At 43.3% G+C, this 17,431-nt stretch overlaps 1 protein-coding gene across 5 annotated transcripts in view; it reads left to right on the plus strand.

The window, feature by feature from the left end:
- The window catches only part of LOC130075705 (DDB1- and CUL4-associated factor 1), a 48,354-nt gene extending 45,539 nt beyond the window's left edge, over positions 1–2,815 (plus strand). For 2 of the 5 annotated variants that reach the window (XM_056240458.1, XM_056240460.1), the window contains 3 exons: positions 157–249; positions 823–1,109; positions 2,621–2,815. In XM_056240458.1, coding sequence (XP_056096433.1) covers positions 157–249; positions 823–1,109; positions 2,621–2,672 — 432 coding nt within the window. In that variant the 3' untranslated portion in view covers positions 2,673–2,815. Of the gene's footprint in view, positions 1–156; positions 256–822; positions 1,110–2,613 lie in introns of all 5 variants that reach the window. The other 3 variants (XM_056240457.1, XM_056240459.1, XM_056240461.1) reach the window with 2 other exon arrangements.
- The last annotated feature ends 14,616 nt before the right edge of the window (positions 2,816–17,431 follow it).

Genomic DNA, 17,431 nt, shown 5'->3' on the forward strand with positions numbered 1-17,431 from the left:
AAATGAAGATTCTTGTTTGGTTTGATGACAGTGAACACACTGATCTTCTCGGAAGTGAAGTCTACAAAACTACATTCGTGCAAGAAAATGTCGACTACATCTGTCTCCCATAATTATCATGTTCGACACTGTAACGTGTGTGTGTGTGCGCTACAGAATCAGGACTCGATAAACATGGACACTGTGTGTCGTCTGTATGAGGTGGGCCGCCAGAGACTCGCTGAGGAGGAGGAGGATGAGGAAGAGCAGGTGAGGCTGATGCTAAACACACATCTGAAAACTCTGACACTAATTCTCCTTTCATGCACATTAAGGAAATAATATTTCATTTAAGAACAATTGTTTCAAAATGCAGTGCTTGATTTGGTTATTGCGCTCGTCCCTCTTGTGGCCATAGCAGGCAGTGCAGCCCTTTCCCCTCTCACATTAACTATGGCCTTTAGAAGTGGAATATAATTAGAATTTTGCTAATGTTTAAGAAAGAAATTCGCATTCATCTTTTCAGCCATTCCGACAGCCCTAGTGTGTGTATATATATATTTGTGGGAGTGTTTTGCTGGAATGAGCCATTCTGGGGATTCTCAATTGTACAATTCTTTTTTTTTAAACAACATTTGATCATTTATCACCATCATTTTTACCTTTATAATGAAATGTGATGTCTGCAAAAGCACACTCTCTGCTTGTGAAATGCAGTGCAGCTTCTGCTTCAGATCCGACTGGAGATCTAGTTCAGCTTCACTTGCACAGATCTAGACACCTCAGAGTTTGACTGGCGTTCAGGGTCAGGAGTAATCGTGTGTGTGTGTGTGTGTGTTTCAGGAGGAGGACGACCAGGACGAAGACGACGACGACGACTCTGATGATGACATCGATGACATCGACACCGACCCGCTGCTGGCCGAGCTGAACGAGAACAACGGCGAGGAGGATGGAGAGCACGACTTCTCCCCGTCCGATGATGAGGAGGTGGCGCGCCTCCTGGATGAAGAGGCTGACGAGGACGACGATGACGACGACGACGACGACGACGATGATGATGAAGACGACGATGATGATGATTCTGATGATAATGAGCGAGATGTGGAGCTTGTGCTGGACAACAGTGAGTTCGACATTCATCCAGTATTATGATGATGTCACGGCATCGAAGTGCTTGATTTGACTTTTTGAAATGCAAGTCCTGGAAAACAGCCACATTTATGAAAAGTGCATTATTGAAAGACAACATATGGGAAGTGTATTTTTTATTGTATTGATAAAGCTATCGGTTCACACACACCTGAAATAGAGGCGTTTCGCTGAGCGTGCTCTTGCTCATGGAGAAGATACAGCTTTCACTCCTCAGGTCAATCATATATTCATGGGAGAAAAACAATCAATCTGAATTAGTACAGCGATATCTTTATCATAGTGTCCTGTCAGTGGATGGTTACCGCAGCATTGCTTGTGCTGCACTTTTGATCTATTTCCCTTTTTTAGCATTTAAGGCGAGACGCTACAGGCGAATAGAGTAAATTTTAAAAATAATAGATATCACCATGAAACTTCCTCAGTTGATTACTTACACAAGTATATAAAAAAAATGTATTATACGTTTTTGAAATTTGTATGTTTAATTATGCAAATTAGGCATTATCTCATTAAATATGCGCAATTGTGCATATATTTTCGGTAGATAGATCTGAACATATGATAAAGCCAGGTGCAAAATTATTTTTTTATTTGGTTTACACACAAGATGAAAAAAAAAGTTCAGAGGGATTTCAGGATATATGCTAGGAAATCAAAAATATACTGTCCATAGCCTTAAAAAAACGATTTTCGCCATATTTTTTTTATTAAAATGTCACATAAATCAGTCCAGGATTGATTTATGAACAAATCCCTCTGAAATATCTTCAGAATACTGCGAAGTGTGTAACTGGAGAGTTTGGTGCTACACAGGCTGAGACGTTTCTACTGGAGAATGACACAAAACTCATTTTGAGAAAGGCATTTAAAGATTTAAGTAGGGAATTTAATACATTTCTATTGGAAAAAATTGGTCAAAAACAGAATAAATACTCAGGCCCTTAGTAATAATAATATATAATATTTCAAGCTCATGAAAACTGATTATTTAATAACATGGCAGGCATATAATGCCTACAACTGCAGTAACGCAATGAATTAACATTGGCAGAGTACACCATGTGATGCGTCTGAGCGAATCACGTTAGCAGAAACCAGCAGTGGCCAATGAGATTTCGTCATTAGCTTTAAATCACCCTTTGGACATTCACGATTGGTTACTGATAGAAAGGAAATGCCCATATTTGGGTTACACAGCGTTGTGCAGGAGACTCCGAGCTTTACAGCGAAACCGCTTTCCGTAATTTACTGCCGCAAGGAAACAAAATGTAACAAAATAAACATCTTAATGTATATTTTCAATGTTTTCTTTATTGCAGCACATTGAAGGAGTAAACTAGCCCAAAATCTCGGAACTGATCACTGCATGACAAAGCGATGTTTTTGCCTGCCGTGTCTCGCCTTAAGAGATCATAAAGAGAGAGATTGTGTGATGAATGAGATCTTCCTGTCCTGAAACGCGCTCTCCTCTTCCCACAGCGGACAGCTCTGATAACTCGGACCTGGAGGACGACATCATCCTCGCCCTGAACGAGTGACGCCACAGGAAGTGACATCAGACGAGCTCGCCCCGTCCTGCACCTCAGAGAAGATCTGGCAGGAACACGTCAGCCCCGGCTCTCTTGTGCTCGTGCGGAACCGCCGTCATTGGTCGGATGTGTGTTTGGTGATGCGTTTCCTGCTCTGACTGTCCGATCACTTTTAAAGAGACCTGGCGTGCGTTAAACCCTTCGCACACGCGTGCGTCTGTCTGATGTTCATAGGTTTGCGTGCGTTTCACGGTCTAGTGGAGTTCTGGGTAGCTCTGATCCACTGGATGACCTTTGACCTGCCCACCACTCCTCAGGTGACCTCTTTAGTTTGATCAACCTAAACGGCTGAAATCGAGTTGCTTAGACGTTTAGTTGATGCATTTTTTGCTTTTTGAAGGGTAGTTTTGTTTGATTTTAAAGGTCTGGCGGATTGGATTGAGACGTCGACTGAGCAATAATTTCCTTTGATCTGAATTCATATAAAGGACTCTCCGGCCCGTGGCGCCTGACGTCTGACCGCTGCATTTCACATGGAAGCGAAACTTTTTTAAGCATCTGTGTACAGCCTTCATTTACTTTATGGTTTAATGTTTTTGTTCATGCCTTTCCAAAAGTCAACCTCTAAGGCAACATTGTGTACAGAATGTATTAAAAATATTTTTACTATACATGTTATTACAATAAACCAGAGAACATTTGTTTGCTTTTATTTTTAATTTATTTTTGAGTGACATACTCAAGCGTTATCACACTCTCAATTCACCGTGTGTGTGAGAGTAAAATACTGACCTCGAAATGTTCGGAACAGGTTTGTGACAGTATCTCCACTTCTTCTTAAAGGGGAACAATGATTTGAAAAGCATCTTGTCTTATAAACGCACTCTTGTTCCACATGTTGACTTCAGAGGCTGCTCAAAATCCTCCGTTTTCAATGGAATTACTTTTTATAAAGGACAAATATAATGTACATACTGAATTTGACTGAATAAGGTTTCTGATCCAGAGGTGTAAAGTCTACACACCTCGGTTGAAATTGATTCATGTAACTCTTGTGCTGTTGAAAACCCTGTGACACTCGTGGTGTTCCTGGTCAAGAAATGGCTTCTAAATCACTCGTTACGCTGTTTTATCAGCGCTCAGGCTCGGCTCTAGCCCTTTGGTTGCCCTAGGTGAGATTGAGTTTTGAGTTATCATTAAAAATAAGTATTTATTAAACTAAACAAAAATGCTCTTATAGTCATTCCAAAACTTCAAGCAAATTATGACTTGAAATTGTTCATACAAAGAACGTTCAAGGATATTTCAATCATCCTACACAGTTGCATTGTACATATACATTTTATCTGACCATGTAACTTGTAGTAGATAAATTAAAATTACCACCACCACTATTATTATTACTAATCTATTATGCTGCTACAGGGCTGGGGGGTTCGGGGGTATAGAATCTTCCCCCTGTAAGAGAATTTTATGCATTTTAATGTTAAATTCATCAATCTGGTGCACTTTGAGAGTTCAAAACTAAAAGCTCCACCCATATTCAGTGTGCAAATTAAACAAAGAAAAATTCAAACCTCTTTTAATTACAGTGTCTACATTACACTACTACATAATAATAGTTATAATATTAATCCCATGACAGTAATAGCCATAGGCTGTATTGTAAGACAAATGCACTGAAAAATAAAAGAAACTTTCATTATTAGTTTTGTACAAATTTCTATACTGTTACGGCCAGCTCGTTTCGGCCGTACATAAAGTAAACAAGTACACCAAAAATGACTTGCAAGATTTTATTCGTCCTCAAAAATCACAATAAACTGAATATAACAAAGTCTAGGGTTTCAAATCAAAAGGGTAAAAATCATAATCCGGTTGGGGAGTAAAAGAAGGTTGGAATGGGCTGTAAATCAAGGGTTCGAATGACTTCGCCAGAGGCTGTCAATCCCCTGGACGAAGTGAAGATGAGATGTTCAATCCAAGGTTTTATCCTCTTCATAATCAAAGATAATCAGGAAGCAGGTGTGTGCGATCTCCCACGCTCTCTCAGAGCAACACCGCCACCAGCAGGCGAGCAAGCAGAACACAGGGTCGTAACACCTCCCTCCAAAAGAAAAAGATTCGGCCACGAATCTAAAAATCAAAAACAAGAGAAGACAATTAGGCACAACCCAAAACAAGCGCAATGACATTCTGGACGTCGTCTTCTCTTCATTCTCCAGCACCTCTTGGCCCTAGAGATGCAAAGAAAAGAAAATGGACAACGCAGAGGTTAGGTTATGCTCTGGAAAGTGTGTCAGCTATGACATTATCTTTTCCTCGAATGTGTTGAATCTCAAGGTGGAAAGGTTGTAAAATGAGACTCCATCGCATAAGTCGCTGATTTCGATTTCTCATTCGATTCAAGAAAACCAACGGATTATGATCCGTATAGATGATAATCGGTGCAGCGATGGACCCTAGGTATACCTCAAAATGTTGCACGGCCAACACTAGGGCGAGAGCTTCCTTCTCAATGGTAGAGTATACCTGTTGATGTCGATTAAACTTTTTTGAAAAGTAACTTACAGGATGTAGAACCTTGTTCGAATCCTCCTGTAAGAGGACAGCACCCGCACCACAAGCACTTGCATCGATTGCAAGGCTAAAAGATTTCTCAAAATCCGGGGCTGTTAAAACAGGGGCACACGCCAACAACGCTTTACAATTACCAAAAGCTCGTTGACAGAGCTCAGACCACTGAAAAGTCAACTTTGGACTCAATAAATCGGTAAGAGGGGAGACCACACTGGCAAAATTTTCACAGAAGCCCCGGTAATATCCCACCATACCGAGAAACCGTCGCAATTCACGACGAGTGGTGGGTACGGGAAAGTCACAAATGGCTTCAACCTTGGTCTCAATAGGCTTTACACAACCGTTTCCCACGACTTTACCTAAATAGGTAACGGTTGCCTTCGCAAATTCCGATTTAGCGAGGTTTATGGTAAGATTAGCCTTTGCTCAACGAGAAAACAATTCCTTAATCTGGTTAAGATGTTCAGACCAGGAGGAATTATACAACACCACGTCGTCAAGATATGCCTCACATCCTGACATTCCATACAGTATACGATTTACGAGACGCTGGAACGTCGCGGGTGCATTTCGCACTCCGAAAGGCATAACCGTATACTGCAGGAAAGCATCAGGTGTGACGAAGGCGGATAATTCCTTCGCTCGACAAGTCAGCGGCACCTGCCAATATCCCTTTAGGAGATCGAACTTACTAACATATCGGGCAGAGCCAACATGATCGACGCAGTCATCAACTCGAGGCAAAGGGAAGCAATCCGGCTTAGTAACAGAATTAAGTTTTCGATAATCTGTGCAGAATCGATATGAGCCATCAGATTTATTTACCAGAACACAAGGGGAACTCCATGAACTGAAACTACATTCAGCCAGATCATGAGCAAGTAGATAGTTCACCTCTTGTTTCAGCAAATCTCTTTTAAAAGGATTGACTCGATATGCGTTCTGTTTAACAGGACACGAGGCTCCTACGTCGATATCATGTTCTATGATAGAAGTACGACCAGGAACATCACGGAAAAGAGAGGGAAATGACATCACCAACTCAGTGACATCACTCCTCTCCTTCTCTGTCAGATAAGAAAGATGAGAGGACAGATTAAGAAGAATCTCAGAGTTCTTAAGTCGCCCGTCGACTTTTCCTAGAGAAAGAAAACTCTCATCCTCATCAGCATTCTCCAAAGAATCCTTACTCGGGCTACGAAAGGAAGATGACAATTCTGGAAAAGAATCACAAGAGTTTACCACATTAACAGTAACGGAACGAACAGGAGCTATGTACAATTTTAACAGATTACTGTGACATACTTGTACCTTCTTCCTCCGATCAGGAGTATTCAACAGATAGTTATTATCGGAAAGAAGTTTAACTATCTTGTAAGGGCCTGTAAATTTAGCCTGAAATGGATTTGCAGGTAGAGACAATAAAGCCAATACTTGTTCACCCACCTGAAATTCTCTTAATTTAGCTTTCTTGTCAAAGCGTTGTTGCATTTTTATTTGAGACTTACTCAATTTCTTTTTAGCAAGAGCTCTTGCCTCATATAATCTACGCCGAAATCCGCTCACATAATCCGAAATGTTTTCAGACAGTTTAGGCATACGCCACTCCTCAGCTAACACAGTTGTAGGTCCTCGCACTACATGTCCGAACACTAATTCATTTGGGCTAAACCCAAGACTTTCTTGGATTACCTCACGGATCGCTAACAACATCCATGGCAGACCTTCTTCCCAATCTACATCGAGTTCCACACAATAGGACCTCAAAAGGGACTTCAGGGTTTGATGAAACCTTTCAAGAACTCCTTGACTCTGCGGATGATAAGCACTAGAAATATTGTGTTTCACTCGAAGTTGACGCAGGGCTTTTGAGAACTGTTTTGACATGAAGTTCGAACCCTGATCGGACTGAATGATTTTAGGAATTCCAAAGGTCGACATGAAATTAGTGAGAGCCTTCAAGACAGATTTAGTAGTGATGGACCTTAACGGATAAGCAGCCTGATAACGAGTAGTCTGACACATAATGGTTAAAAGGTATTGGTGACCAGTCTTGGACCGAGGCAAAGGACCAACACAGTCAACTATCAAATACTCAAAAGGAGTGGAACCGACGGAAATAGGTTGCAACGGAGCAACAGGTAACTTTTGATTTGGCTTACCGGTGATCTGGCATGTATGAAAAGATCGAATATGTTTTGCCACATCTCGTTTCACCTTCGGCCAATAGAACTGTCGTAAGACTCGATCGTACGTTTTACGAACTCCGGTATGACCAGCAAGTCCTTGATGAGCTAAATGCAACACGGATTCCCTCACCGTAAAAGGAACCACAATCTGAATTTTAGGTTCTAGAGAAACATCTTCATGCAACACCACTTTCCGACAAAGCAGACCATCATCAAGAAAGTACGAAGAAGACTGAGGATCAGAACATTTCTTAGACCCTACTTCAGAGAATAAGGTTTTAAGACTGTCGTCGCTCTGTTGAGCTCTAATCAAATCCTCTCGAGAAATCTGGAACAAAGAAGTCAGAGAACAATCATCAACATCAGAGAGATCAACATTGGTTTTCTCAAGAGTGGACAGAACCTCTAATGTATCGTTAGATTCATGTCGCAACACTGTCGAATCTTTCTGGTCAGAAGATAACGAAGAACAGGACTTCAGGTCTCCTTGCTCAGGACTCTTGGACACATCCAATCCTGAATCACCTGTATGAACAGTATAGAAGAAAGTGTCATGCAGTGGAACTTCAACTTGATTTTCAGATAATGGTTTAGCCATTGATCGAGTAACTGCAGAAGCTGGAAACAAATCAGGAAATTCTCTACAATTTCCAACATCAGATTTCCTAGGTGTAGATGCTATTATGGGTGGAGCTGCCACTTCACTCCAACCCCAAACATTCCCACCAGCTAAATCATTTCCCAGAATAAATGTAATCCCAGGGACTGGAAGTGCAGAACGAACACCAACTACTACATCACCAGATACAATGGCAGAGGAAAGATGGATTCGATGCAAAGGCACTTCAACAAACCCCATCTCAAAACCTCGCACTAACACATGAGTTCCAGTAGCGGTTTCAGAAGTCAAGGGTAAAATTCCCTCTAACAGAAACGACTGCGCAGCCCCTGTATCTCGAAGAAGACGCACTGGCACCGTTTCATTTGAACCAGGCAATGACACATTTCCTTCTGTGATAAAAGGTGTATAATCAACAGAAGAAATTATACACTGATCAACAGATTTATCACCAGAACTGGACAAATGACGATCTTTCTCATCACGAGTGTCAATAGTAAATGGTGAGGTAGAAACCAAAGCAACAGGTTTCGACAATCTCTCTTTCCTCTTGAGAGTATGACAGTCAGATATTTTATGACCAGGCTTTTTACAATAAAAGCAAACCATGTCTCGTGAGACTACAGGTTTACTAGAATGTGCAGCAGCTGTTGTCTTACTATTCCTACTCATCACAGGAGACTTTGTCTTAGGTTGAAAGCAAAACTTAGACTTACTCATATTGTTGGTTTTAAGACCGACTGAACTGAATGACTCACAATGGGTTAATACGAATTCATCAGACATGATAGCAGCTTCAGAAAGTGTATTCACCTCGTGTTCAGTGAGATGCGTAGCTACAGCATGAGGAACACAATGTTTAAACTCCTCTAAGAGCACTAATTCTCTTAACTGCTCTCTAGTTGTAACCTTCATTGAAGTGCACCAACGATCAAATAAGTTCTCTTTTTCTCTTGCAAACTCAACATGAGTACATTCATCAGCTTTACTCAAAGTCCTAAATTTCTGACGATATGCCTCAGGCACGAGTTCATATGCATGTAACACAGCAGATTTCACAACATCATACTCACCACTCTGTTCCAGTGAGAGTGCAGAATAAACTTCCTGAGCTTTACCTGTGAACACACACTGTAATAATAAAGTCCAAAAGCTTTTCGGCCATTTCATGGATAAAGCAACACGTTCAAAGTGATAGAAATACTTATCCACTTCCTTTTCAGAAAATGGCGGCACTAATCTCATATTTCTGTGAACATCAAACACAGGTTCACCTGCATTCGCATGCTGTTGTGGAACAGGAGGCACATTCGCTTGTGAAGCTTCAGCCGTCTTTGCTGCTAATTCTAACTCCAACTTTTTTATCTCAAATGCTCTCTCGTCACGTTCCCTCTCTAACTGAAGCGTTCTCTCTTCACGTTCCTTCTCTAACTGAAGCGTTCTCTCTTCTAAATCAAGCTCCATTCTTCGCATAGCTAACTGATGATTTAATTTCCTCTCTTCAAATTCTCTTTCTACCGCTCGCTCTTTCATAGCGCGATCATCTCGTTCAGCACGAATTTTCGCGGCATCTAAACACAATTGCTTCTCTTGCAAAGACAATTCTGGAAATTTCGTCTCACTTTCACCATAAACCTCAGCAGGAGTAGACACAAACGATTCACTCGGAGTGATTAGCTCAGTGCTTACCTCTATAACTCCTCTATCAACAAGTGACCGCTTCAAAGTAGTCACCATAGTCTCCCTCAGCCTCTTCTCTTGAGAAGTAAAATCGACACTGAAGCGTTCGGCGATTTGCACCAACTGCTCCTTTGTACAACTCTCAAGCAAAGCTTCTGATGGACACGCAAAGAAATCCTCGACCACCGAAGACATTTTGTTCGTATGTTTTATGCACAATAACACAATCGAAACTACTAGCTAACACACGTGAGACGCTGTTCACTCAAAATACAATTCCCAGCCACTGCTTCCAAAAGGAACTACGTCACCGTATTACGCAACCTCATTCACAAAATTTTCAAAGACTTCCCACAAGTCAAAACACAGTGTAAGCGTAAAATAAACTGCACTATACACGCAATCTCAACGATTTTCCCTTTTTTTTTTTTTTGTAGAATGGATTTACCACTTATAATATAAGAGAACTCCAGCTCCTAACTCAGAAAAACACTAACTAAATCCTACCTGGTCTTCAGAGATGTACCGGGCTCGAGGCGACATTAAACGCTGAACTCCGCAACTATCAGTCAAACTGAAAGTCCGGAAGCGTACCCCCTACAGAGAGTTAATCTCCACCCAGGATAACCTCCAAAAACAAAAAAGGCAAAATAACAAAATAAAACAAAACAACAAACAGTGCTCCGACGGAAGGATTGTATTCACAATCCAGCTGGAAACACTCTACCTCACCAGAGTTCTCATTTATAATAATAATAATAATAATTCATTACATTTATATAGCGCTTTTCTAGGCACTCAAAGCACTTCACATGGAAGGGGGAATCTCCTCAACCACCACCAATGTGCAGCATCCACTTGGATGATGCGACGGCAGCCATAGTGCGCCAGAACGCCCACCACACACCAGCTTACTGGTGGAGAGGAGACAGAGTGATGAAGCCAATCAGTGTATATATATATATATGGGGATGATTAGGAGGCCATGATGGACAGAGGCCACTGGGCAAATTTGGCCAGGATGCCCGGGTTACACCCCTACTCTTTCGAAAGACATCCTGGGATTTTTAATGACCACAGAGAGTCAGGACCTCGGTTTAACGTCTCATCCGAAGGACGGTGCTCTTTGACAGTATAGTGTCCCCGTCACTACACTGGGGCGTTAGGACCCACACAGAGCACAGGGTGAGCGCCCCCTGCTGGCCTCACTAACACCTCTTCCAGCAGCAACCTGGTTTTCTCAGGAGGTCTCCCATCCAGGGACTAACCAGGCTCAGCCCTGCTTAGCTTCAGTGGGCAACCAGTCTTGGGCTACAGGGTGATATGGCTGCTGGTAAAGGTTTATAAAGGTAACCATTCACAAAAACATACACACATACAACCCATACTTACCAACGTTTCCTACCCCAATAGGATCGCGGACGAGACTCCCAATTTATGTTACGGCCAGCTCGTTTCGGCCGTACATAAAGTAAACAAGTACACCAAAAATGACTTGCAAGATTTTATTCGTCCTCAAAAATCAAAATAAACTGAATATAACAAAGTCTAGGGTTTCAAATCAAAAGGGTAAAAATCATAATCCGGTTGGGGAGTAAAAGAAGGTTGGTATGGGCTGTAAATCAAAGGTTCGAATGACTTCGCCAGAGGCTGTCAATCCCCTGGACGAAGTGAAGATGAGATGTTCAATCCAAGGTTTTATCCTCTTCATAATTAAAGATAATCAGGAAGCAGGTGTGTGCGATCTCCCACGCTCTCTCAGAGCAACACCGCCACCAGCAGGCGAGCAAGCGGAACGCAGGGTCGTAACAATACTTGGAACAAAGTAACCCAGCGCCGCCAATTAAGCAAAACGACTGGGCCGCCGATGTACGAGTTTTATGGGCCGTTAAGACTAAAAAAATTGTGGCTGAGGGGGCGCCTTAGGGTGATCATGTTTAATAAACATGTTTTTGTTTCGCTTGTCAATCTAATTCTGTGATTAATGGGAAGTAGGCCAAGGACGACACTAGAGGGCGCCGCACCCCAACACATTTGTCGCCCTAGGTAAGTTCGCCTGTAGCAATCCGGGCCTGTCACCAATTATTGGATTTAAAATTTTTGTCAGCTTTTTTTTTTTTTTTTAATTAGGCCAGGTTTTGTATTTATTTTTGAAAGTGACTATTGTAGTCCTCATTGATCTGAGCCTCAATGATTTGAGGATAACGTTCATCTCTGTGAAAAAAGCCTGTAATACTCAAAATATTTTGTTTGTGCACGTCTGTGTGTGTATGTGCGCGGATGCATGAGTGTGTATGTGCGCGGATGCATGAGTGTGTATGTGCGCGGATGCATGAGTGTGTATGTGCGCGGATGCATGAGTATGCATGAATCCACACATGCACAGGTCCCAGGCCTTTATTTCTGCAAGCCCACATGTACAGGTCGTGAGGCCGGTTGGATGTACTGCTAAATTCCCTGAAACACCTTTGGAGACGCTCTTGGTAGAGAAATAAACATCAAATTCACGAGCAACAGCTCTGGTGGACACTCCTGCAGTCGGCATGAATAAATGTGTTCGGGATGCTCTGGATCGGCGTATACGACAGCGTGTTCCAGGTCCTGCCAATATCCAGAAACTGAAGAGGAGTGGACCAACATCCCACAGGCCACAATCAACAACCTTTCTTTTTTCTCTCTTGTTTCTCCTCTCCCTCTCTTCTCCCTCTCTCCTCGCCTCTCCTCTCCTAGTCTCTCCTCTCCTTGTTTCTCCTCTCTCTCTCCTCTCCCTCTCCTCTCGTCCCTCCTCTCCCTCTCCTCTCTTCTCCTCTTCTCCCCTCTCCTAGTCTCTCCTCTCCTTGTTTCTCCTCTCTCTCTCCTCTCCCTCTCCTCTCGTCCCTCCTCTCCCTCTCCTCTCTTCTCCTCTTCTCCCCTCTCCTAGTCTCTCCTCTCCTTGTTTCTCCTCTCTCTCTCCTCTCTTCTCCTCTTCTCCCCTCTCCTAGTCTCTCCTCTCCTTGTTTCTCCTCTCTCCTCTCCCTCTCGTCTCTCCTCTCCCTCTCCTCTCTTTTCCTCTTCTCCCCTCTCCTTGTCTCTCCTCTCCTTGTTTCTCCTCTCTCCTCTCCCTCTCGTCTCTCCTCTCCCTCTCCTCTCTTCTCCTCTTCTCCCCTCTCCTAGTCTCTCCTCTCCTTGTTTCTCCTCTCTCTCTCCTCTCCCTCTCCTCTCGTCCCTCCTCTCGTCTTTCCTCTCCCTTTCCTCTCTTCTCCTCTTCTCCCCTCTCCTAGTCTCTCCTCTCCTTGTTTCTCCTCTCTCCTCTCCCTCTCGTCTCTCCTCTCCCTCTCCTCTCTTCTCCTCTTCTCCCCTCTCCTAGTCTCTCCTCTCCTTGTTTCTCCTCTCTCCTCTCCCTCTCCCTCTCCTCTCGTCCCTCCTCTCGTCTCTCCTCTCCCTCTCCTCTCTTCTCCTCTTCTCCCCTCTCCTAGTCTCTCCTCTCCTTGTTTCTCCTCTCTCTCTCCTCTCCCTCTCCTCTCGTCCCTCCTCTCGTCTCTCCTCTCCCTCTCCTCTCTTCTCCTCTTCTCCCCTCTCCTAGTCTCTCCTCTCCTTGTTTCTCCTCTCTCTCTCATCTCCCTCTCCTCTCGTCCCTCCTCTCGTCTCTCCTCTCTTCTCCTCTTCTCCCCTCTCCTCTCCTTGTTTCTCCTCTCCCTCTCCTCCCCCTCTCCTCTCTTCTCCTCTTCTTTCCTCTCCTAGTCTCTCCTCTCCTTGTTTCTCCTCTCTCTCTCCTCTCCCTCTCCTCTTGTCCCTCCTCTCCTCTCGTCTCTCCTCTCTTCTCCTCTTCTCCCCTCTCCTAGTCTCTCCTCTCCTTGTTTTAGCTGATAAATTGCTGCGTTGTAACCTACATAGTAAAACTATTATGTGGGTATTGAATTATCTTATACGTCGACCCCAGTTTGTTAGGCTGGGTGATAAAATCTCTGACATTATTTTAACCAAAACAGGAGCCCCTCAAGGCACAGTTTTATCACCATTTCTTTTTTCTTTGTATACAGCTGACTACAGGCACACTCAGAATTCATGTTGTATACAAAAGTTTTCAGATGATACTGCCCTTGTGGGTTTAATTAATCAAGGCAACGATGTGGACTATAGAAGAGAGGTTGAGTTATTTGTTGGATGGTGTGATGAAAATTTCCTAAAATTGAATGTAGAGAAGACTAAGGAGTTGATCATTGATTTCAGAAGGAATAAAGAAGTGATAGAACCAGTGAGTATTAACGGTAAGGAAGTAGAGATTGTTCAGTCTTATAAATATCTTGGTGTCCATTTGGACAGTAAACTGAACTGGAAGAAGAATAGTGAGGCTGTGTTTAAGAAGGCGCAATCAAGACTATTCTTTTTGAGGAAGTTGAGTTCTATTGGTGTAAGTAGGAAGCTTCTTTATGTTTTCTATCAGGGAATTGTAGCTAGTGTTTTATTTTATGCAGTGCTCTGTTGGGGATGTAGTATCACTGTAGATGATAAAAATAGGATTAATAAATTGATTAGAAAGGCTGGCTCAGTGATGGGCCTTAATCCTGACTCACTTGAGATCACTGTGGAAAAGAGAACAAGGGCAAAATTAAAAATAATTATGCGTTACAAAGGTCATCCACTACATTGTAATTTTAGTGGACTTAAAAGCTCATTTAGTGGAAGATTAATAATGCCTCGGTGTTCTACAGAGCGATTTAGAAGGTCTTTTACTCCGAATGCAGTTAGGTTGTTTAATGAAATTGTGTAATTTCTTGTATTGATTGTTGTTGTTTTCTGTCTTTGTTTGTTTGTGGTGTCTGTAATGTGCAAGGGTGGCGAATGAGGTTCCCCTTACAGGGATTAATAAAGTTTTCTTACTTACTTACTTACTTACTTGTTTCTCCTCTCCCTCTCCTCTCTTCTCCCAACATGACATCATGACTTTGTGTAAACATACGTTGGCATCCTTCTGTCTTCGAGAGACAATGGTTTAGAATCTGCACCCAGGTCAGTCTGTGGTTTGGTTGCAGACTCTACTATGACTGTAGAGTCCGATACGGGAGCGACAGCACCGGTGGCACTTGCTACAGGTGTAAGCAGTGGTGATGTCAATGGGAACAGGCTGAACGCTTTCCTGCCGGCGAGTCCTCTTCTCCTCCCACTGCATTGCTCTTTTTTCTTCAGCTAAAAGGACACCAGTCTTAACGGTGGATCGCCAATTTTCGCGGTCCGATGTCACTGCTTCCAAATCAGCCGGACAGATGCTGCACGTTTTCAAGTCTCGCTTGCAGGCGTCCTTGTAGCGCAGGGTTGGCCGTCCAGATGGTCGTGTTCCTGTGGCAAGCTCCCCGTACAGAACGTCCTTTGGGATACGAACATCATCCATCCTGCACAGGTGACCAAGCCAGCGCAGTCGCCTCTGTGTAAGGATGGTGAACATACTTGGCATACCTGCCTGGGCCAGGATGGCTATGTTTGTGATACGATCCTGCCAGGTGATGCTCAGGAGTCGTCTGAGGCAGCGCATATGGAAGGAATTCAGTCTTTGCTCTTGGCGAGAATATAGAGTCCAAGCTTCACTGCCATAGAGTAGGGTGCTCAAGACGCATGCTTGGTACACCTTCAGTTTTGTTTTGAGTGTCAATAGAGTGTTATCCCAAGCCCTCTTTGCTAGTCGAGCCATGGCGGTGGCTGCTTTGCCTATCCTTATATTGAGCTCAGTATCCAAGGATAGGTTGCTGCAGATGGTGGAGCCAAGGTATGTGAAATTCTCCACTACCTCCAGGGTGTGGTCGCTGATAGTGATTTCAGGAGTGGTGTTGACATCTTGCACTATCATTTTGGTTTTCTTGATACTGATGGCAAGGCCAAACTCTGTGCATGCATCTGCAAAACAGGTGATAAGTCGCTGGAGGCCACCCTCAGTGTGTGCAGCAAGAGCAGCATCATCTGCAAACAGCATCTCCCGTATGAGTACCCTGCGGACCTTAGTCTTTGCTCTGAGGCGGGCAAGGTTGAAAAGGTTCCCGTCACTCCTAGTATGGAGGAAGATCCCGTCTTCAGAGTTGCAGAAGGCATAGCGCAGGAGCAGGGAGAAGAACATGCCAAAAAGTGTTGGCGCCAGAACACACCCCTGCTTCGTAGATAACAAGCAGGCCAGCTGACAGTCTTGCCTGGGCCCGGGACAAGATAATCTTAGATGGGGCCCCCCCACGATTTATTTTTATTTTTATAAAACACCATATACTTTTACCCACAATGAATAATGAAAACACGTTTAAATGGGTACATTTTTCTTCATGTACATGTACATCTAATTGTACATCAGTCTTCATTTTCTTTTCTGACATAGCCTACTGCAGTTCTTGTTAAAACACACTAGACATGCATAATCTGTGCATTTTGGGCACTTTTTGTGTGAAATCATATTTATTTTTTGTCCATCAAAAGTGTGCTTTCACTTTTAAGCATGAGCAGCACAGCAAAAATAGACTCGGATCTGACCCATTATCTGTTCACCGATGATGACAGTGATGCATTTCAGCCAGCTTTTTATTTCTCATCTCCATAAATAGTAGTAAAGCTAATCCAAGGGCTAGAAATCAATGAATTCTTTGCTAATACTTTCTCGTCATCATGGAGAGCGCAGTTCGCACCGCTTTCTCCTTTCCACAAGCGTTTGCTCTCCCGTGGCGTCTGTCGTTGCTATGCAACAATAAACTTAGGCGCGCCTGTAAAAACGAGCGCGCCGCGTCGCTATTATGAGCTAATATTCAAAATATTTCCATATGTGGCTCTTTCCTCCTTTCTTATCAACAAGTGGATTTACAGCATACAGCCACCACAGCAGCAGCACCGCCGGTCGCCATGTCTCAGCGCTTTTATGAAGAGGACGCAACTGCACGCGCTTTGGGCATGCACGCGCATCCCGGGTTTGAGAAAACCTGGTACCGTGGCGTGACGTTTAAAAAGAAATTTGTACCGACTTGGTACCGAAGTGCCGGGTCTTTGACAACACTCATAAACGTTGGCTGCGCTGTTTCTTACCTTGCTCTACGTTGACTTTACTAACGTTAGTTCCAGCTTCACCGTCACCACCTTTTTAAAAATATTTGTTTAGGGCATCTCGAAGGCCTCTATTTTCTTCTTCTCTTTTCTTTTCTGAGCACCGGACTTGTGTTGACCGGACATTTTGAGCGTAACGTTAGCCTACTGAACTTCAAATCAAATGACAACATCATATTTCGATCAGTGGCCAAACCATTTTTGTTTGGGGGGGGGGGGGGGGGGGTCTTGACCACTATTTCAAGGACAATTAGAAAGAAAACGAATAAAAAGCTTTTATGTAACTCAAATATTAGATATTTTTTCAACAAATATGCCTATTTTTTTTTTTTTTTACAATTATTCCATAATTTAATGAGGGCCCAGTTCTGGGCCCCCCTCCCTACCCTGGGCCCGGGACAACAGACCCGTTTGTCCCCCCCTGTCGGCGGGCCTGATAACAAGTGTTGTGTTATCTATGCATTTTGAGCTATCCGCGTGTATATCCACGCCGAAACGAACCGTCATCTTTTGCGTGTATATCTACGCCGTTAAATGTCCGAGTGATTCCGCGTGTATGTACGCCATTAAATGTCCGACCGAAACGAAGCAAAATCTATATCTACATCTGGGGAGCGATATTTTTTTTCCTACGATGGTAGGGGAAGACTCAT

This window comes from Rhinichthys klamathensis, unplaced genomic scaffold (assembly GCF_029890125.1).
Source record: "Rhinichthys klamathensis goyatoka isolate OS25496 unplaced genomic scaffold, OSU_Roscu_1.1 h1tg000599l_1, whole genome shotgun sequence".
NCBI classification, from domain to species: Eukaryota; Metazoa; Chordata; class Actinopteri; order Cypriniformes; family Leuciscidae; genus Rhinichthys; species Rhinichthys klamathensis.